The sequence below is a fragment of the Canis lupus genome, chromosome 22 (genome assembly GCF_048164855.1).
Source record: "Canis lupus baileyi chromosome 22, mCanLup2.hap1, whole genome shotgun sequence".
Classification (NCBI taxonomy): Eukaryota; Metazoa; Chordata; class Mammalia; order Carnivora; family Canidae; genus Canis; species Canis lupus.
In genome coordinates this window covers 572,781-595,401 of record NC_132859.1, presented here as the reverse complement: position 1 = coordinate 595,401, position 22,621 = coordinate 572,781, and the positions used below count along the sequence as shown (strand labels likewise).

The window sequence follows — 22,621 nt, the reverse complement described above, 5'->3', positions numbered from 1 at the left end:
TGATTCATCAGCTGCATGTAACACCCAGGCCTCCTTACATCATGTGCCCTCCTTAATTCCCAGCCCCTGGTTACCCCTCCCCCACCCTGCCCTCCACAACCCTTAATTTGTTGCCTGTGGTTAAGAGTCTCTTATGGCTTGTCTTCCTCTCTGATTTCGTCTTATTTTATTTTTCCCTCTCTTCCTCTCTGTTCATCTGTTTGTTTCTTAAATTCCATATACGAGTGAAATCATGGTAGTTGTCTTTCTCTTACTTACTTCACTTAGCATTGTACTCCCTAGTTCCATCCACATTGTTGCAAATGGTAAGATTTCATTTTCTTTGATGGCAGAAAATTTCTTTTTCCCACCCCTTTATCCATTCATTTGTCGATGAACATCTGGGCTCTTCCATATTTTGGCTATTGGGGAGGAGGGTTTTTTTTCTTTTTTTAAAAGATTTTATTTATTTATTCATAAGGGGGGGGGCAGAGACACAGGCAGAGGGAGGAGCAGACTCCATGTGGAGAGCCCAACGTGGGACTCGGGACTCGTGGGACTCGGGACCCGTGGGACTTGGGTCTCCAGGATCACGCCCTGGGCTGAACTGCTGAGCCACCTGGGCTGCCTGGCTATTGTGTTTTTAATAAAGAAGATAGAGGTGCTCAGAAGACTAAGAAATACTATAGAAACATTAGTTACGCTATTTTTAGTGACTTATTCAGATGTCAGGGAATCAGATTTGTAAGTAAATTTTTAAATGTATGAAATTGTAGGCTTTTCGGCTTTTTGAGGATACCAACATGTTTTGAAAGAACTCCGTAAACTTTATTTACAGTGTAGACCTCTTGCTAAACCGCTGGCCTTGTCAACCTTTTCCACATAGAATAGCAGGTCTATTAAATTGCTGATGAACCAGAAACCTAAACAATTGCAAGTATATCTGATTTCTTGCTTTTAAAAGAGAAAAGCAAATAACAGCAATTTGACCTCAGGGTTATTCAATAAAGAAGCTTGAAACTGAACATTTATTCTCTTTGTGATCTCTTCCATATTCATTATTAATAATATATATAAGTATCTTTACACTGGAGAATTACGATTTACAAAACATTTCAGAAACATTTTTATCAAAGGGAATCAAAATGGACAGTAAAAATAGATAAATCATAACATTTTTTAAGCATTCTGTAAATCACGATTTTTTTTATTCTTCATGAATTTTGGAGTTTGTGTTTTTCCTTTTGCATCTGTGATCGGTGTGGGGCAATGGTTGGAGAAGGTTGCTCATTTCTTGACATAATTACTTATGTTACTTAAATGGCAGCCGTTAATTTGTGTTGGTTTCTCAGTTGTGAAAATGAGCGAAAATGCTTCATTTTCTTTACGCCAGCTCTCTATTAAAAATCCAGTTGAAATCTGTGATCTGGAAATCTTGTCATAAACTGAAGGTTGCATTGATAGGTAAAAGGGAAATTAAGTCCTAAGAAAATAAGATTTTGTTAGGCATGATTCACATTAAAATGCCTGCCTCTTTTGCCCTCGGGTGTTTACCACTTTAGTAAATCTTAAATTAATTGTAATCACTTTTGTACTTTTTGTCAGCTTTATTGCAATGTAATTGACAAAATTATAAGGTATTTTAAATATGTATTTGATGATTTGATATACATACATATTACAGTACTTCTTACAAGCACAGCTAAATTACAAATCAATTTTTCTATGCCAATTCTTGACTGGAAATTGATATGCTTTCCTGGAGATAGAGTTTACACAAAGCCAGATAATTGGTACGGTCGTCTGTTAACAAAGAGCGTCATCATCTTTTTTAATTGCTCTTGTATGAACTATAAGTGTAGGGGTAGATGCCCATAATTTACACACAGTATCCATGAAAACAGTGTATATGTCTGTGAATATTAGCTAAAGAGATGAATATGTGCCATTTTCTTTTTAATTATTGAAGTGCACAAACATTAAATATGATTAACTGCCTGGTGGGTGTGCAAAGGAAAAGCACTAGATAGGTAGTAATTGAGAATTACTTTTTTTTTTTTTTTTTGCCAGATAAACGTGCAAATCAGCAGGGTGCTAGCATGAAAATGAATTTCTTTCCTGTTTCTTCATCTGTTATTCAGTCATCCATGATTGAAAGACAGATGTGTATAGGGTGAAAGGAAACTTTCCTTAGTTCAGTAAGAAAATCATCTTGTCATGCATATACCTCTGTTGAATACAGTGTGAGAGTTTTGGGGTGAAAATGTTGATAAATGAGCCCAGTGTCATAATAGCTTAGACCTACAAGCTATTCTTTGTTATCAAAATGGGAAGAAAAATAGTTCAAATTCTCTTTTGTTTTTTTTCATTAAAAAAATGAAAACAAACTGTGTTGTCACAGTGTAAACCTGGTCCCTGAGATTAATCAGTGATGGAACTAAAGCTGAAATCTGAAAGTGAATGTTCTGTTTGGGCATGTTCCACCTGACGGATGTGACTATTGCCATCATTTTCTGTGGCCAGGTTTTAGAGCACTATGCTTGGTCTCCCCAGAAGCCGCTGTACAAGAGAAATGAAGGCCTAGACTAGCAAAGGTTAGCTCGTTTAGCTTGACTGTGCCCTTTCTTTGACCTCTTGCCCCATCACGTGGAGGACTTTGAGATTAAACCCCAGCTTTGCTCCATACTTACCGTGTGGAAATGAGCAAGTCATAGGAACTTCCCCCAGGCTCCTTGGAGACAGTAAGTCCACAATATTATATGAGAGAATGTAAAATTAAAAATAAGGATGTATTTGAAACGTGCATACTTGGGCAGTGAATGCTAGTCACTCTTCATGTTACCTTTGACTGGGACTGTGCCGTGCCACCCATTCCCTAGCTTCCTGTCTCAGAGTGGTCGTAATAACATTTCCTGAGCATTTATGTGCCCTGTATTATGCTGAGTACGTGAATTATCATATTTTATGTTCACAGTGACCTTACAGTTGAGAAAATTAGGACTCTTGAGTAGTTAATTGAATGGCTCAACGTTACGTGACAGTGGTGAAGCTGAGAGTTAAGCCCAGCCCAGAGTCCTAGCCAGTGACCACCACCTCATACGGCCCCTTTAGCACCTGGCCTGGTGTTACCAACGTTACTCCTAGTGGGCTAAAATAAAAATATTACCTACCACCTCTTCTCACCAGTTCAGGCTTAAAAGTTCCTGTGATGATGATGGTATTTTTTTTCTTAACTGTCTTAAAAAGCCGTAGAACACGTGGATCTGCTTGAGGAAACCTTGCTTTTAGGGGTGGGCTGCCGTGGGACTGTTGAATACTGCAGGGTGAATTAACTCCAGTCTAGTCACAGCGGGTTAGAAGAAGGCGTGAATAAGGACGAGGTTCTTTGGAACAGAGTCAAGAGGTGAATTTAGGGGAAAAGGGGAAGCTGAAAGGAGCTAGATGAGAGAATATGAAACTGAGAACTGGACAGGACATCCCCAGCAATTAAGTGATGGGCACCGTACACCTGGCCCTTCCTTCCTTTAAAATATGACCCTTTGGGATCCCTGGGTGGCTCAGCGGTTTAGCGCCTGCCTTTGGCCCAGGGCGCGATCCTGGAGTCCCAGGATCGAGTCCCGCGTCAGGCTCCCGGCATGGAGCCTGCTTCTCCCTCTGCCTGTATCTCTGCCTTTCTCTCTCTCAATGTCTATCATGAATAAATTTTAAAAAAATTAAAATATGACCCTTTCACAGTCTAGCTCTTTTATGTCACTGACCTCCTGGAAGCAGAGGTAATGTGTACTAAATCTTCCTATGTCTGCTCACATCTGTCTTCCGGGGTGCCTTTTGCATTAATTGTGTTTATTTTGAGCCAGGGAGTAACCCAAGATGTTACAAGAAATAGAGCTATTTCTGCAGTCCAGAATTGTTAGTCTGGTGCTTTAGATGTCTGGGAGGGTTCTTTGGGGCTTAGCTGATGAAGAATAGGAGTCTGCAAAGTTCTGTTACTTCTCTTTTTAGAACAAAATTCACTAATTAGGATTAATTAATCAAAGGTAGATCTGAGCTATGATTTGAATTAGAAAATATTTCAAAGAAATCCAAGCATATTAAATTGTTTTTACAGTTATTGCACTTAAGCTAATAGTGTCTTTAAGAGAAGTGCTTGAATAAATTTGTGTAAGAGTGATTGCTGATTAATTTATCATAAACAAATTGGTGCCCAGAAAGCTATGATTATCTTAAAATATTTTCTTTGTCGTCTTTTCTGTGTTTTGCTTAAAGTCTTTATTTAGAGATAATGCATCCATTCTGAGGCTGCAGCATTATTCCACACCATCATAACATACAAATTAAATATGAACATTTGAAATGTTTTTATATCCTCTCCACAGTCAGTATTTGTCACAATTGAGAAGTGTTCTAGTTATGTATTAAGGGAGATAAAAAAATAAGCTTGGACACACACATTTGAGTGCCTAAATCTGTCTTCATTTTGTAGGTGAAGAAATTTGAGGGCTGGACATACTGTGTTTTTCTGAAAGACATGTATAACTTGTTAGGGTCAGAGGAGAAACTAGAAACTTGGTCTTCTAATTCTTAATCATGTTGAAATTATTTAACCTAGAAAAGGAAAGACACATCTCAGGTGTGACTTATTATTAAATTCTAATATATGATAAAAGTTATTCTCTTATAGTTAAAAATAACTATCTTCCAGGGACCAACCAGGTAATCGGTTTACCTGGTTAAAGACTTGACAGTGGGAGAGAATAAGTAATCCTCAACTGGATAATTTAGATGGTAAAGAACTTGATTGAATGTTGTTTAAAGACCCCTTTTATAGTCTCTGCAGCTTAGTAATGTTTAAGGATAAAAATATAGTAATAGAAATAGTAATACTGTAATTATGTGTTGTCTTACTGGAATTTCCTTTTTAGGAGAATGACTATTAACCACTACTAGAAAAAAAGAGTCCAGGTCAAATATCTTAACCTCATCACTCATGTGTGTGCCTTTGGAGAGCACTCTCCCTTTTATGTATCTGGGTAGGAAAGAGTTTCCATTTATTTAAAGATTAATAAACTAATTATTGTATTTTTTTTAATCCAGCTTTGGCAAATGCAACATTATGTATTCTTGAACCTATTATGTCTGTGGAAGTTATCGCCCCAAATGAATTTCAGGGACAGGTGATCGCAGGAATTAACCGGCGCCATGGTGTAATCACAGGACAAGATGGGATTGAGGACTACTTTACGCTGTATGCAGATGTAAGTACTGTTGGGCACTGATGATCTTACTTTTAGTGACCACAGAGGGAGACTGTAGAGCAGCATTCAGAGAGTGTAGAGCAACCTGACACATATTTCCTAGCTATTCAAGTGTTGTATTTTGGGCTTAGGTATGTGTGGCAATTTCTGTAATTTGCTGTTAGGACAACTCTTAAATGCAAAAGCTACAAATAGGATTTCTGTGGGGCTTTGTGAATATGTCATTTTCTTAGATGTATAAAAGTTATCTTTCTTGTTACAAGTTTCATTTCTGTAGCTGCTTTATCATGTTATGTCTGATTTACTGGATAATAATTGAGTTCCATTGCCTGTACTTTATTTACATCTCATGGGTGAAAGTGTGTATCACATTGCACAAGGCCTCCTAGGAGACACTGCTGTCAGCATATTCTTGAGGTGTCCAGAGGAAAGTTGTAGTAACATTTTCACAGAAGCACTTCTCTGTGCTTGAGCTGCAGCCAGAGTGCGGAGTGGGTATGAGGGGGAAGGCCGTCCGTGTGATTCGCCCTGTGAAACGGAAAGATTTGGTTTCTGGTTGTGACTGTCACATTAATCTTTTTAAATAAGATTTTTTTTTTTTTTACATTCAGTAAAACAAAAATACTTCTCTGGCTTTGTAATTCTTTTAAATCAGGAGTAATTATTAGAAATCGAAGTCTAAGGGCATTAAATGCCCAAGGCTTTTTCTGTACGTTTCAAAAATATTTTTCAATAAGCAGTACTATCTACTCTGTTTGTTTTCAGGTGCCTCTAAACGAAATGTTTGGTTACTCCACTGAACTTAGGTCATGCACAGAGGTAAGCAGGTGTGCTCTTTAAGAAACCACCCCACACGGTGTCAAATACGTGAATTCCTGTCTTTGCATGACTACCTTGGTAGATGTACCAAAACAAACAAAATCTTGGTTTTCTTTTTTTTTTTTTTTTTGACGCCTTAGGGAAAGGGGGAATACACAATGGAGTACTGCAGGTATCAGCCATGTTCACCGTCCACGCAAGAGGACCTCGTCAATAAGTACTTAGAAGCTACAGGTCAACTTCCTGTAAAAAAAGGAAAAGCCAAGAACTAACTTCCTTCATGCTAGGTTGACTGGCTGCAACTGTATCTGCAAGATCCAGATACTTTAATGGACCCTGGTGGGATGGATTCAGGCTGAAACAAAATTTAGAGGTCCTTCCTAGTATATTCAGGAGCTTCCGTTATATTCAAAGATAATTCTGCGTATGTCCCACTCTGTTGATTGGTTTCATAGTTCATTGAAAAACCTCAAATAAAATAATGGTTATTACTGAGATATATTTAGCATCTAAGAGAAGAAGAGACTGATTTCAGTGATACTTCTAAGCTTACATGGTATGTAAACCTCCCTTCTGAATTTTTTATGCTAAGAATTTTCAACATAGAGAAAAAGCTAAAAGAAACAATACAAAGAACAGACACCCATGTTTTGCATTGAGACTCAGTAATGAACAGTCTTGTTAACAATTTGTTCATCACATAATTTATTTTGTCATATTTGCTTTATGCCTCATACTTCTATAATTAATTTTTTAAATTATTGTTTTGCTAAGTTGCATATATCGTGACGCTTCTTGGAGTGTCCTCTTTTGATGAGCAGGCTTTTGTAGAAGGCAGCTATGCTCACCACTATACCACCAACGCACACTGCAACAAGATTTTTTTAAGAGTGGATTTCACATGTTCTCAGTAGAGAACATTTATCAGATTCTTCATTGGGATATTACGATGGCTAGTAAATTTCTAGCTGTTTTATATATAGGTGATTGCATCACTTTGTGGCTTCTGCAAAGTTATAATTGCCTGTTTTTATGTTAGTTTCTTGTGGACCTTTTAAAATGAAAAGCAGACCTTTGCCTATGCTCTTCTTACCCGTGTTCATTCTGTGTTTCTCCAACTCTGAATAATAAAATATAATTTATGTAGTAGCTGCCTGGTCATTTTCAGTCACCTGGTAAACACCAGTTGAATTTGAGTCTGCTGGAATTTATCATTACACTGTATTCATTGATGTTGTGAAAGAACAAATGTTAAGTTTTTGTTTCTAGAATAGGTTGGACTTTCTGGGAAGGCTCTACCCTGTTTAGGATTTCTTCATCCCAAAATCATCTGATGTGACAAATTTCCTGGTCCTTTCCCTTAAGAGGATAATAGAAATAACGTAACTTTTAAATTCCTTTCTTTTTCTTGATTTATAGGTTTGGCTTTTTATAACTTAAGGTTTCTAGAGAAAGATTTTTTGAAGTATTGAGCATGTTTTCAAAGTATCTGTTAAATGCTTTGGATGCATCATCTAATTTCATTTTCACAGCCCAGTGAAAGTGGGTACTATTACTATGTCCATTTTGTAACAGAAGAAGCAAAAGCACAGAGAAGGTAAATAACCTGTCCAAGACCACACAGCTTGTTAAATTTTCAAGTTGATAATTAGTTGTATTCATCGAACCAAATGCATTTTCCCCAGGAATATGTCTGTTGCTATAGTATCATCAGACCTGATTTTGTTGATTATTTTTTTATTTTGTTGAACAGCAATCAATTTTGTTGAAATGCTTTGGTGTTTGACAATGACTTTGAAAATTTTTCCTGATGAGGAAATGCCTTCCTAGAATTTAGCACAGTTTCTCTGGCTATTGCCAACAGTTAGGAAGACGAATAAATTTTGATGTGCTTTTCACTTGTTAAACATTTTGCTTATTTATTAAAAAAACCTAGATACTTAATCCAACACCAGCATTTCATAGGCAAAAACACAGTCCTGGCTGGTGGGAGTGACAAGAGTGTAATGACATAGGGACAGATCTAAGGCCAGAACCGCCATCTCTTGCTAATTCGGTTTTAATTGGTGAAGACCACATTAGCAACCACAGTCTGTAGCAAGGAAAAAAATTAATGAGAGTATTCATAAATGAGGTTTTTTTATGTCACTCTTATGAAGGATAATTGTTGGCTAACTTAAAGAAAGACAGTGTTGTGTCAGAGAAAAGTAACAGCACTAGGGAGGGATTCCCAACCCGCTGATCCTGGCTGCACTTTAAAAATCACATGGGGAGCTTAAAAAGAAACGCCCAGTCCAGCCTCTGGATACTGATCCTCTGGATCAAGATTAAAAGTCTTCCGCTTGATTCTAATATACAGGGAACTTTAAAGACCAGTATTTCCTGCATTTCCTAGACATGAAATGGGAAATTTGTTTAGATGTGTCATGTTATTAATTTTCTCCTCTGTGAATGTAGTTGGATTAACTTTGCCTTTAAAGAAATAAGGTTAATTTTCTGTCCTTCCTTTCCTCCTTGCTCAGTCTTAGAGTATTTAGTGGCAAAATCATTAAAATTTAGTCCTGAACTGTTAGAATTTTTCATATCTCAATGTTTTTGGAATCTGGATAAGTTTTAAAATTGATGCCAATGGAGCGAGGCCCCTACCAGGTAATAGTAATTTGTGACCCCGTAGAAGTCTGTCCCTTTGTAAGAAGATGACTATTTGCGTTGCTCGAACTGTAAATGGTTGGCCGAGAGCTGTAATTGCTGCTTAAAATGTCTTCGTATAAAGAACACTAGAATGTACCCTTGAAGTAGTCGGTCGTGTTTGTGGCTCATTGTGAGTGTTCACTCATTCATTTATCCATTCAAGTGACTGTTAGGCGGCAAGTTGGGTGACGGCAGCACTTTGGAAGCTAGGCACGGTCACAGAGCCTGCAGGTCGTAGAATTTTCTAAGCTGAGAGAAATTGTGGAATAAACTCATCGTGAAGAACTCATTTGTGGGCAAATACAGACTTTCAGATGACTTTGAGAAGAATTTGTTTAATTTCTAACAATTCATAGTTCAAGTAGAAAACCAGAGTAGAAAGCAATGGAATGTAGACAAAATCCTCGTATTATTTTGCATATCTTAAAATTTTGGAAGTTCTAGAGATTAGGAAGATAGATGTGATGCTGTATATACCTGCCATTGGCCAGGTGACTCAGAAGAATTTAGGGCCCCCACAGAATTTAGGCTCCCAAAGACGACTTAGGGAATTTAGAGTTTTTAATTTTATGTCAAGGCCAATGAAGTGATTTTTCTCTGCTGTTAGCTGACAAAATCAATATGAGTGAAATCAGGTCAGCCACTCTGAGATTGTGCTAGAGAAGATCTTCTAATGGTGATATTAGAAATATTTAGTCTAAGTTTTGGGAGTTTTATGCATTTAGGCAGTTGTGTTTGCGTGTTGTCTGTGTGTGGAATTCCTCTTCGTGACCTATTTTACTGAAATAAATCTGTACGTTGAGTAATGGTCATATTTGGGAGCCTAATCTCATTAATTAAACAATGCTTTCATGAGCAAGTGGACTTTGAGATAACTGAGACTAGACAGCCAAAGGCCCTTTCTGGCCCTTTGTGTGATACTGAGAAGTTGATTAAAGATCACAGGATATCGACGTTATTACTATAATCTCGGCACCTTTTCTAGAGATTATTTAGGGAACTTCAGTTGAAGGAGCTTATCGGTTGATCTTGATGTGATTTAGTCATTGTAGATATTTTTTTTAAAAAGTATTTACTTTGCATTATTACTAGGTGGGCGACCTGGTGGTTCATTTGAATGATTGTTTCCAGGGCCTCAGAATACTTCGTGGTTCTTTAAGTCAGGTGGATATTGGGAAGATGGGACAAAGGATTGGGGTTTAAATAGAAAAATATATAAACTAGATCTAAAAAGCATCGTCTGTTCATTTCATTTTGTAAAGTCCGTGTCTATAAAATTTTTCTCTTCAGTGTAAAGTTTTCCACCCTCCCTCCCCCTCCCTTCCCCTCCCTCCCTCTCCCTCCCTCCTCCTCCCACCCTCTCCAGCACCCTCTGCACTTCACCTTCTCCGTGCTCTCCCCCCCTCTCTAAAATAAATAAATCTTAAAAAACATAAAAGTTTAAAGAGGCAGGTCAGTCCAAACATACTCGGGTGATAATAATCCACTTCTTCGGGGGGATCGGAAGCCACCGTCTTGGTCTTAGGAATGGCTACAAAACCAGAAATGCAGCTCTGGACGCCTTCAGGCCCGCCTTTATCTAAGTTTTAGGTTTGGATTCCAGGCTAGGGAGCATCCGGTGTCCTCTCAGGTGCAGGTGCCCGTACGGTGATGCTACAGTTCTGTCCGCAACTCGGGGCCCATCGTGATAAAGGGACTCCTTTTTTTTAAGGTGTATTTATTTTAGAGCGAGCACAGGTGGGGAGACGGGCAGAGGGAGAGCGAGGCGGGGCGGACTCCCTGCCAGGGCCTGGGTCTCACCCCCTGAGGTCATGACCTGAAGTCTTAAGTCAAGGGCCGTCACCTAAAGGACGCAGCCACCAGGGGCCCCATTTGCTGCACACACACCCCTCCCGCCGCCCCCCGCCAGTCTGGTAACCACCTGTTTGACTATAGTTAGACTTTTTTTTTGTTTTGGTTTGTGTTTTTCCCCTTTGTTTTGTTTCCACATTTGAGTGAAATCCTAGGTGTTTCCGTCTCTGACTTCTTTCACTAAGCGTCAGACTCTGGCTCCACCCAGGTTGTCGCAAGTGGCAGATGTCACTATTTTGAGGCTGAATCCTACTCCGTGTACCTAAACCCCACGTGTTCATCATTCATCTGTTGACGCACCTCGGGCTCCTTCCGTGCTTTGCTGTTGTAAACACTGCGGCAAACACAGGGGTACGTGGACCCTTCTGAATTTGTGTTTTTACGTTTTTTGGCTAAATACCCAGGAGTGCAATTACTGGATCCTAGGGCAGCTCTACTTGCAACTACTACTTTTAACTTCTTGAGGAACCTCCACAGTTTTCCACAGTGGCTGCGCCAGTTTACAGTCCCACCAACAGTACGTGAGGATGCTGTTTTTTGGCCACGACCTCGCCAACACCTGTTGTTTCCTGTGTTATTGGTTTTAGCTGTTCTCACAGATGTGGTGGAGGCTGACTTGCGTCTCCTGATGATGAGTGCTGTTGAGCATCGTTCAGGTGTCTTGGCCATCTGGGTGTCTTCTTGCGAGAAATGTCTGTTCATGTCCTCTTTTTTTTTTTTTTTTAAGATTTTATTTATTCATGAGAGATACAGAGAGAGAGAGAGAGAGAGAGAGAGACAGGCAGAGGGAGAAGCAGGCTCCATGCAGGGAGCCCCATGTGGGACTCGATCCCGGGTCTCCAGTGTCACGCCCTGGGCCAAAGGCGGCGCTAAACCCCTGAGCCCCCCGGGTTGCCCATGTCTTCCATTTTTAATTGGATGGTTTTGGGGGGTATTGAGTTGTAGCAGTTCTTTATATATTTTGGAGACTGACCCTTTATCAGATCTGTCACTTGCAAATCATCTCCATTCAATAAGTTGGTCTTTTATGTTTTGTTGATTGCTTCTTTTGCTGCCCAGAAGTATTTTATTGTCGTGTAGTTCCAATAGTTTATTTTTGCTTTCATTTCACCTAAGATGGAATTTTTAAAAGGGGAAAGAGGCTTTTTTGAAATACAAACTGCTAGGAAGGGGTGTTATGCGCAGACTCTAGCACCTCTGATAGGAAGCCCCTGTGTCGGGATCCCTGGGTGGCGCAGCAGTTTGGTGCCTGCCTTTGGCCCAGGGCGCGATCCTGGAGACCTGGGATCGAATCCCACATCCGGCTCCCGGTGCATGGAGCCTGCTTCTCCCTCTGCCTGTGTCTCTGCGCCTCTCTCTCTCTCTCTCTCTCTCTCTCTCTCTCTGTGTGTGACTATCATAAATAAATAAAAATTAAAAAAAAAAAAAAAACTTTAGAAAAAAAGGAAGCCCCTGTGTCCCAAAGAGTCCACCTTGGAGAAAACTTGGATTCTTTCTCGACGACGTCTTTATAATGTAAATTTTCTACCCCACCCTCTCCTGGACCTCAGAGCCCTTCTTTGAAATACAAACTTAAAGAAGTTTCTCAGTGGAAAGGAAGGGAGGGTGGAAGGGAGGAAATCAGGCCTATAATGTCCTCTCCACAAATATTATTAAAAATAAAAGCTGTAAGATTTTTGCTTGTGTCTGTCCCTGTGTTTGTGTCCATCTGTCATCCATCATCTATCTACTGAAACCAGCCTGTAAACGAGCCCTATCTAGTTGGTTTGAAGGTGAGCACCTGTGGGATTGGGCATCCTTAAAACTCTTAGAAACTAACCCAGTTGTTTTTTGGGTTCACACAATCTGAAAAAATACTTAGTATTGAAGCTAATTTAAGGTTGTTGACTTAAAATAGACATGTTTTTGACATTACTAGTGTTAGAATTAAAAGTTTTATCCTGCTTGAGTTTAGAGTCAACTAAGTTGATGTTATCTCTGTTAGAAAATGTTTTAAAAAAATGGGGATCCCTGGGTGGCGCAGCGGTTTAGCGCCTGCCTTTGTCCCAGGGCGCAATCCTGGAGACCTGGGATCGAATCCCACGTCGGGCTCCCGGTGCATGGAGCCTGTTTCTCCCTCTGCCTGTGTCTCTGCCTCTCTCTCTCTCACTGTGTGCCTATCATAAATAAATAAAATTTTAAAAAAAAAAATGCTTTAAAAAAATAATCATAGCTTGGGAGGATGATTGACTTTGCTGTCTCTTGAACTCTTTATGGGTAACTTAAGTTTGTTAAGACCAAGTACGTGGAATAGATGTAAATAACAACAACAAAAAAAAATTTAGGGAAATTTTTAAGATAGGTTTCCCAGATCTTTTTGGTAATCTTGAAACTCTGAAGATTTGCTAAGTTTAAGTGACGGATTATGTTGAATTCATTGAATATCTAGGTCATTTCCAAATAAGGCAAAATGAGAAACATTAATTACTAAACATGTTTAACTACTTTTGGTTTCCTTATTACAGAGAAACTAAAAATCAATTTGGGTCCATTAGTTAAACATGTTTTGCACTTTATTAAAAACTGGGAATAAAGTCATGTTCCTAGAAATTATAAAATGCATCCATAACTTTGCCAATGCAAAATTTGCTGGTGTATGAGGCAATTCACAATTGCTTACAACTTCATTTACCCTAGAAATTACATTTTCTAAGGGTGAGGAATTCTAATTAATATATGGTATTAAATGTACTAGAAATAAGGTAAGCAACTCTGCAAGGAAAGTAAGATAGATGTTTTTGATAAGAAAAAGTATGAGACATAAAAAAAATACATTTTTTTTGAGGGAAAACAATTTTGTCCTAAAGTGAGGCTAATTATTTGAAGAGGGAAAACTTAGGACAAAATATGAATATAAAAAGTTGTATAAGGTTCATAGTAAAGGAGCCTTTGGATAGGAATTGTATTTGTGGCCAGTACTGACCGAGATTAAATTTATTTAAGAATGAATTTTATCAAAAGTACACTGTGCGATATTAGAATCTTTTTTCTCTGTGTTAAAAGGAAAACATTTTCTTAGGTTATTGTTTTGGTTTTTATAAGAGTTTAAAACAAAGTTTTCCTTTACCTTTCATGTAATCTGCCTGGAAAAACAAAGATTCTACGTTTTGTCTCTGTTGGGTTTTTGATTATCAAAAAAAACCTGAGCCACCTGGTTCACAACTGTAAACCGTCTGCACTTGCTTTTGGAATCTTTTATACTTTGGTTAAATGGCTAAGTATGGTTTCAAAATGATCCGTGAGCCTACCAGGTCACATGTTCAAACCTTTTGATACTGTTTTAGAAACTTGCCAAAATCAAGGTCTGAAATGAAATCTTTTATTATTTTTTAAGATTTTATTTGTTCATAGAGACCCAGAGATAGAGACACAGGCAGAGGGAGAAGCAGGCTCCATGCCTGGAGCCCGACGTGGGACTCGATCCCAGGACCCCGGGCTCACGCCCTGGGCCGAAGGCGGATGCTCAGCCCCTGAGCGCTCCCCGGGGATCCCCTGACACGTAGACTTCGGCTCCGATGCTTTCACAGAAGCTTCCTGCTTCTGATGACCTTGATCATAAAACTGAACTGGGTAAGAATTTCTGGAACTAGTAGAAAAACTAGACTCAAGCAGAACAAGAATCAAGAACATGGGACTGAATGAAGAGGATTATAATTTCTATGACATTCCTGTTGGAACCACTAATGATTTTGAGGATTTTTTTTTTCGGATTTAAGGAAAAGGTTTTCTTTTATGCTATGACTTAGAGCAATTTGATAAAATATATGTTTGGGGAAAAATTGGAATATTTGTCTTTTTCTCCCTATCTGATCTTTCCAGAATTCCTAAATGCTCAGCGGGGATCCTTACGTTTTCATAATGATTTTTTGTGTGCGTGAATTCAGGACCAGTCTGTCCTCCCCGTAGCAGGCCACCGCCGGGAACACTGTCCCGCCAGAGTCTTCACTGGGACGTCCCGTCCTGTAGGGGAGGGCGACCCGCAGAGACCCGACAGCTTTAAGGCTGACTTGGTGGAACAGCCCGGGAGCTCGTTCGCAGCCTCGGGCTCCGGCTCCCGTGCTCGGTGAATTGTGGCGGCCGGGAGAGGGGCTGACCCCGAACTATCGGGGAAGCCCCGTGGCCACTGTGTGGCTCGCTGCTGGCCTCGCTCAGGAAATCCCTTACAAAACCCGCAGTTGGAAAGGGCCGCCGGACCGGTCGTCATTGCCGCTGTCCTCAGGTGAGTGACCGGACCAGGTGAACTGAAGCTGGGTTTATTTCGCAAGCACATTGGTCTGAATCAGGCTGATAGGTTTAAGCTATTTTTGGCAAAACTAAGGGTGATTGTAGAAAAAGGTCTCACTAACGCGACTGTGGATGTTGGGTTCTAACAGAGCTCGTTAGGACCTGGGTCAGGCCCGGGGATCGCGCTCCTCCTGGTGCCTGGTGCAGCCGTCCACGTGGGTGTCTCGCGTTTTCTCTCCTTTGGCCTCGGAATCCTCTGAGAACTAAAAGTGGCCTTTTTCCTGAACCCTGGCCACGCGATCGTCGGAGAAACCGCGGCAGCCGCTCCAGGGCGGTGGCCGGAGCCGCATCTGTCCCTGCCGCCACCCGGACCCCTGGGCCGGCTGCCCTCCGCGTCACTCACCCGTTTAGAATTTGACCCAGTCCTTAGCCATCGGTGCCCGTTTATGCCCCAGGAATGCCTCTCATTATCTGATTGTTGGAACCGTGGGCAGCTCCGAGCGGCTCTCCCGTCACTGTGTCCCCGAGGAGTTTACCTGAATCGACGAGTGTCTGACCGAGAGCTCCAGCGAGGACCGCCCCGCCGGGTCGGTGGTTCTCTGCAACTTCCAGGGGAGCGTCAGTGAGGGGACTGCAGGGGCCAGGGCGGGCCACCCCCGGGGTCCCACTTGGGCGTATTGGTTATTTCAAATAAAGTCATTTAAGAGACAGACTTCACAGCAGGGCGCTCTGCCCCCCCACCCCCCCCCAGCAGGAACCGAACCTCCCACGTGAGGACGAGCCTTCCTGTACCCCTGGGTGGAGCCTCGGCATCAGAGGCAGGACGTGTAGACTAAGGACGTGTAGACAACCCTGTGACTTGTAACTAATTCACTGCCTCGTCCGGATTCTGTGGAGAATTCCTTACTAATCGAAGCTCCCAAAGTTTTCTTTGTCCTGCTAATTCCTTAGAGATTCACACTGTTTATAAAGTATAGAAACTGCCTGCCGTGGTCATTTCTCCGGGCGCCAACGGCATTACTAGGCCTCTCCGGGTGGTTTCTTTTTTCCTCCTGTTAATCCGTTTAATTCTTAGACCAGCTAGAAGAACCTTGATGGGTAGAATAAAAATTGAATTCCTCCCCCAGAAATGCTAGGAATTTTGAGAGGCAGACGATGGCCACACGCGCTGGATCACTTCCTCCTGCCCTGGGGAGGTCCCCCACCGAATCTGCTTAGGGTACATATTGTGCCGACTTTTATAAATTGATTTAGGCCAACACTGCGTGCAAATTGTCGTTAGAAATGAAAATTGTACATATTTGATAGAATTTCAGTTATGTCACTATTCCGTTTGCAGATACTTGGCTTTATCCATGAAACACTATATTTATAAAATTTGAATTACACAAGACTAAGAGTTTAGTACAAATTTAGCATATTATACAAATCTCTACAAACACATCGAACACGTTTTATGTAGAAATGTAAATATTTATTTAAAAGTAGATACAAAAAAGAATAGTCGCTTGAAATCGTAAAAAATAGTAAAGTTCCTTCTAAACTGATAATATTTTCTCTACAATTTGCTTTATTGAGATATATTCTCTTCTTTACATCCTAGGTAGCAGGAATCTAGCAACAGAAAGTAGTCGGCTGCGCTACGTTCAAGGTAATGAGAAATACAGAGGTGAGACCTTCAATCTTTTGTTTTCCTCAATGTGTATTGATCCAAGCACAGCATTTAGGGCCGAAACCCTGAGAAGCCCGTGGAGTAAACTGCTTAGCACGGAGCAGGGTTCGGTACGCCTGCGTTCCCAGAATTGATTAAATGAACGAAACCAACAGAAAAACAAAAACCCCAACGTCTTGTAATTGTTGAGGACTGTAATTGCAGTTTTTGCCAAAGATCAGAATACCTTCTACCTTCCCTGTTTTACCAGAGTGATTAGTGATGACTTAGTACAGTCACTTTGTTTAGAATTTGGTATGAGCAGATCTTATTTTCTTCTCTAGAAATTATTAGGCTGTGTTGGCGCCACAGCTGAGCCTTCTTCGGTGCCAGAGCCCTCCTGTGCTGTGTGCAGCTCCTGGCAGTGGTACTTCACTTTCAGCGGTTTACCTGGGTACCAGACCAAGTGAATGCGGCAGGGGATGATTTCCTAGAAAATAAGGGTCCCAGATATTAGGGTCCACCAAGACGTCCGGCAAACGCAGTTGTGTACCGCAGGGGTGCTGACGGTCCTGAGCCCGTCTCGGCCCCCACCCTGTCGGTGTCCATGAAACGAGCTCCCTTGGGAACATGTCCAGGCCCTGGGGGAACCGTGTGCCCTGCCCCGAATGCCTGAGGCTTGTTTTGATCTTCCCTACAGTCGATCTAGTAAAGACCCCCCCAACCCTGCACAGGTGGTGCCAGGAGGTCTGTGAGGTGTCAGCCCCCTGACCTCAGGGCAGTGGCCTCCACGCACCCTCTTGTTCCATAAAATCTGTGGACTAACAGCCGGGACCGAGCCGCGTGGTGCCCCTGCCAACCCCCCTTGTCAAGAAGTTACCCCAAATAAAACCCCGTGACAACGGTGTGGAGCTGCCGCTTCGTTTCCTGGCCCCAAGGCGCGCTCCGCGTGGACCACACTTCCCGCCCCTCCGCCACCTCCTACCTACATAGGGTTTTGTTGTACCTGTGTCGAGAATTCGTGGAGTAGAACCGTGTAATCAAAATCAATTGCATCCTCATTCGTTTTCTAGGGAAGGAAAAAGGGAGTGAGTGCAATGAACCGGGTGCGTTCCTGCTTAGCTGCGGGCCCTGCCTCGGCTCTCCTGGGGTAGCCCGCGGCTCCCTGAAGTCATGGCCTCCTACTGCTTTGTCAGCGGGTTCGGGGACAACCTAGTTGTCCAGCACTTCCGCTCTCCAGTCGGTATGGTTCCTGGTGGAGGCGGGGCCCCGTGCGGATACGGAGAATCCTCCGACAACCTTGGGAATCTAGACTGTGCACCTCCCCTGACCGGGCGGCCAGCGCTTCCAAAGGCCACCGTGGACCAAGTTCTGTGCTACGCGCTTTCCACGTGTTGTTGCGTGATCTCTGTCTTAGGGGAGTGCAGATCATGAGCCGAGCGTTACAGGTTCCAGGTTGCAGCTGGTAAGTGAAAAATGGACTTAAACCAGATTTACTGACTTTACCACCCGCGTTCTTTATGCACTGCCTCTAGAACCAGTACGCTGGAGGTTTCTAGGCGGCCAGGCTACTTCCACATATTTGTACAGTTTAAAAATTGGTTTTGGGGGGTCCCTGGGGGCTCCGCGATTTACTGCCTGCCTCCGGGACCAGGGCGTGATCCTGGGGTCCCAGGATCGGGTCCCACATCGGGCTCCCCGCACGGAGCCTGCTTCTCCCTCTGCCTCTCTCTCTGTGTCTCTCATGAATAAATAAAATCTTTTTTAAAAATGTTGATTTTACTTATAAACTTGAAGGTTTTTTTTCATTTTTTCCCCAGGACAATGCCTTCTTATTCTGTTTTTGAAAATAGCATTTCTGGAGGAAAATCATAGCAGTCTCTAGATTTTAGACAAAAAAAAGAGGAAACCCTGAAACAAATAATGGATTTCCAACTCCGTTTGAGGACTACTTTGCTAAAAAACACAGCGTTACATGTTTTTTTTAATATTACAATGTTTGTAAACCCTGTACCATTTAATTAAGACCTTCCTCAGTAACATTATTAAGCCTTTACATTTTTGTTTTTATAGAGTCTTCCTTCTCTGGGAGGAAGCACCGTCCACCAAACCAGGGAGCAGGAGGGGACACTGCACATCCTGGCCTGGCAAATTATTCCAGGGTTGGGCCACCCCCGCTGGGGCACACTCTGCCAAGAGGTAGTTCTTTTTTTTTTTTTTTTTAAGATTTTATTTATTTATTCATGAGAGACACACAGAGAGAAGGAGGCAGAGATATACAGGAAGAGGGAGGAGAAGCAGGCTCCATGCAGGGAGCCCGATGCAGGACTCGATCCCAGGACCCCAGGATCACGACCTGAGTCAAAGGCAGACGCTCAACCACTGAGCCCCCCAGGCGCCCCTGAGGTAGTTCTTTTTTTTTTTTTTTTTTTTTTAATTTTTTTTTTTTTTTTTTTTTATGATAGTCACAGAGAGAGAGAGAGAGAGGCAGAGACACAGGCAGAGGGAGAAGCAGGCTCCATGCACCGGGAGCCTGATGTGGGATTCGATCCCGGGTCTCCAGGATCGTGCCCTGGGCCAAAGGCAGGCGCCAAACCGCTGCGCCACCCAGGGATCCCAGTTCTTTTTAATATTATTCAGAAATGATCTCTTTGGCTTTGGTTCAAATGATCACAAATGCCAAATCCTTATCCTCCAAATTGATGATTTACTTTTACATTTTCCAGTAACTAAGCGCTTTAATCTTCCTAGAGACAGACTGCACGATCCCCACAGAACCAGCGTGGTTTGAGCCGAGGGGAAGTGGGCCTAATTATTAATCTACGCTACCTGAAGGAGGCCTCCTGGGCGATTATATGGGGCAGGTAGGGAGGCTTCTAGGACGCAGCCTTGGCCATCAGGGCCGTCCCGCCAGGCTAAGGCCTCGGGCCGCAGCTGGTGCTGCAGGATACTGAGGGGTGCTGACGACACCTGGTTTGGACTCCTAAGTGTTGGAACAAGGCTCACTTGTACCTTTTCTCAGTTCAAATTAAGGGCCAAGGGTGTGTGGAAAGTCCGCAACTGGTTTTGTTTCTCTTTAGCCAGCAGTACCTCCCTTGCCCTTGGTACAGTCCCCGTGGCATTAAGAATGACACCTGTTCCTCCGTCTAAAATGACGGGTCAGGTGGGTCTGTCTGTATGTCTGCATCGTCGTCTTATTACCCCAGTCTGCCCTCAGGCCTTGTTCCCTTGGAGCTGTGAGTCTGTACGCCTGCCCGTCCCTGCACCACGGCATCAAAAGGGGACTTTAACCCTGAGTGTAAAGACAGGGACTCCCACTCAAAAAGTTTTCAGAAAAACCATAATCTCTATACTTCCCTGAGCCACCTTGGGCCACAGAGCGCCTCTGGGCACTTCCTGCGCCGTGCTGCCTTGGCTCTATCGGCCCTGCCATCCTGCATCTAGTCTTCGAGAAGAGTAGATTGATCTGATCTTAGGGACTCTGTAAAGCATACTTCCTTGTTTTGCTTGTCGCCAGGTTACTGCTTTTGCTGACAGATCATGGGAACCCTTTGTGGCTACAGAAGAGCAGAATCTGAAAATCTATGTGGACATGTGCATACTTTTCTTTAAGGAAACTAAATGTGTATCAACTTTGAAACCAAATTTACCGATTGCTCTAGTAGTTTAGATTTCTGTTAATTTCAAGGACTTTAGTAGGGCAGCCCCGGTGGCGCACCGGTTTAGCGCCGCCTGCAGCCCAGGGCGTGATCCTGGAGACCCTGGATCGAGTCCCACATCAGGCTCTCTGCATGGGGCCTGCTTCTCCCTCTGCCTGTGACTCTGCCTCTCTCTCTCTCTGTGTGTCTCTATGAATAAATAAAAAATATTTAAAAAAAAAAGGACTTTAGTAAATTTGTTAATCTTCATTTAATAGGCCCTAAGAGATGAAGCTGCATATTCAGTTACTACTTATCTAAAACCCAAACCTCACAGGGTTAAAAAAAAAAAAAAAAAAGGCTAAAGCTGTTACTAAGTGACCATTCTCCCTCTGCATTTTTGTTTTCTTAACTCTACAATTACTTGTATCCCAATTTTCCCATTTGTAGGTTGGATGAGTGACATTCATGGACAGACGAGAGGCACTGCAAGGCAGAAATAAAGTTGAATATTTGGGCCATACTACATCCAGGTGGTTGTTAGTTTGGTAACAGGTCACATACAACTGCAAATGAAAAGAAAGTATGGACATTAAGGGGTCCGAAGGAGGGGGATGAAGGCACAGTAGGAGGATTCCAAGCTCATCTCATTCCCTAGACACACTGAACCAACAACTGCATATAGTACAACTAACTCTGAAAGTAACTTGAGAAATTGGCAAAGCTCTTCCACAGCTGGTTGTAGAGAGAAGGTCACATCACAAAAGCTAGGAGAGGTGGAGACACGACGGGGCACCAGACCCCTGACAGGACCAGCACAAATGGGATGGATATCAAAAGCACACAGGAGTGAGAGGATCACACCCCATACCAGACCCCCGTGGCCCTGGGGATCCACTCTGGAAAGTAGAGTCCACATAATATTGAGCTATGAGATCAGTGGGGCTAAGCTGTGGGAGAGACAGAGAGCCACAGGAAACGAAGCCTTTCAAGAGCAGGACACTAAATAATAAGGCCCAAGACAGCACAGAAGGAGCACTTTGCAAAAAACCTGGGGTATACGTGAAGGAGACTTACTGACTAATCTTAGGACGTGTGCCAAAGGAACAGGGAGCTACAGGCGATTGCTCCAGGAACAAAGGTAGTGGTGGGTGCCATCTTCTTGCCCTCCCTAGCCTGGATTACCAGATGCTTACGGGAGCCAGTTCCAGTGCTTTGCACCTACCTTGCTAGGAGCGTGTGCCCACCCTGGAGTTCCCTTGCAGACCCACCACACCCAGCAGGCAGCGCTGATAAGGACTGGTGCCCCTCCTGAACAACGCCTGCCCTGGGGAGAGGAGACAGAGATAACCCTACAAACTTGCATGCAGCTCTTGGGGCTGGCCTCTTAGCTGGCTGTGCAAGGATAAGGCCCCGTAGTCTGGTGTATCCACAGCTTCTGCAGTGGTTAACTGCATCCAGCCACACTGAGGGCCAGCGCTGCCCACCAGTGATCCCACAGCCGCGGTAGACCCGACCCTCCACAGTATGGAGAGTGAACGCTGCCCAGGGTGCGTGCAACGGTGAAACGGGTCACTGCGCCAGGGGGCTGAGGTCCAGCCCCAACCAGTGGCATGCCCACAGCAATCACAGTTTACCAAGAACAGGGGGGTGATGCAGCGAACACAGGTAGGAAGACTGTGCTACAGGACACCACAGACGGTTTCTATACAGGCCACTAATTTTAAGACCAGAAGACTTAGACAAAATGAGGAGACAGAGGAATATATCCCAAATGTAAAATTAGACAAAAACCACAGAAAGAGATCAAAGTAACGGCCATAAAGAAACTCACTGTACTTGAAAAAAGCAGATGAACTCAGCAAGAACTTCAACAAAATGATAGAAAATAAAAAAAAACAGAGATGAAGAATGCAATACCTGAAAATGAAAATACACTAAAGGGAAACAGACTAGAGGACGTAGAAGAACCGCTCAGTGACTTGGAAGACAGGGTAATAGGAAGCACCCAAGCTGAAAAGTAAAAAGAAAAAAATAAGACTTAAGGGACCTCTGTGACCTCACCAGGCATAATAACATTAGCATTATTGGGATCCCCATAAGTAGAAGAGAGGGGAAAGGGGGCAGAAAACTTATGAAAATAGCTGAAAACCTCCCTAATCTGAGGAAACAGTCATCCAAGTCCAGAAATCACAGAGAGCCCCAAACAAGATGAAGAATGTCCACACCAAGACAGAATAATTACAATGAAAAAGTAATGATAAAGAGAATTTTTAAAACAGCAAGAGAAAACAAATGGACCCAAGGAAAACCCAATCAGGCTGTCAGCTAATATTTAGCAGAAATTTTACAGACCAGAAGATCATATACAGCGATGTGCTGAAATGAAAAAAAGCCTACAACCAAGAACACCTGAAAAGGTCATCATTCAGAATTGAAAGACAGAGAAGTAAGTTTTCCAGACAAACAAAAAG

At 42.6% G+C, this 22,621-nt stretch overlaps 2 protein-coding genes across 4 annotated transcripts in view; one reads left to right on the top strand and one right to left on the bottom strand.

Moving 5' to 3' along the window:
• Nucleotides 1-16,992, top strand: part of GFM1 (G elongation factor mitochondrial 1) — a 52,101-nt gene extending 35,109 nt beyond the window's left edge. Inside the window, exons 16-19 of one of the 3 annotated variants that reach the window (XR_012014604.1) lie at nucleotides 5,074-5,234; nucleotides 6,000-6,053; nucleotides 13,969-14,204; nucleotides 14,454-16,992. Coding sequence is in view for 2 of the 3 variants with exons in the window: in XM_072792114.1 (XP_072648215.1) it covers nucleotides 5,074-5,234; nucleotides 6,000-6,053; nucleotides 13,969-14,130 (377 nt within the window). In the remaining variant the exon portion in view is untranslated. Of the gene's footprint in view, nucleotides 1-5,073; nucleotides 5,235-5,999; nucleotides 6,054-6,193; nucleotides 7,200-13,968 lie in introns of those variants that run through there. The other 2 variants (XM_072792114.1, XM_072792115.1) reach the window with 2 other exon arrangements.
• RARRES1 (retinoic acid receptor responder 1) overlaps nucleotides 16,311-22,621 on the bottom strand; it is a 37,234-nt gene continuing 30,923 nt past the window's right edge. Inside the window, exons 5-6 of the mRNA XM_072792117.1 lie at nucleotides 17,516-17,578; nucleotides 16,311-16,999 (exon numbers count right to left, since the gene is read on the bottom strand). Of these exons, the coding sequence (XP_072648218.1) occupies nucleotides 16,850-16,999; nucleotides 17,516-17,578 (213 nt within the window). The 3' untranslated portion in view covers nucleotides 16,311-16,849. The remainder of the gene's footprint in view (nucleotides 17,000-17,515; nucleotides 17,579-22,621) is intronic.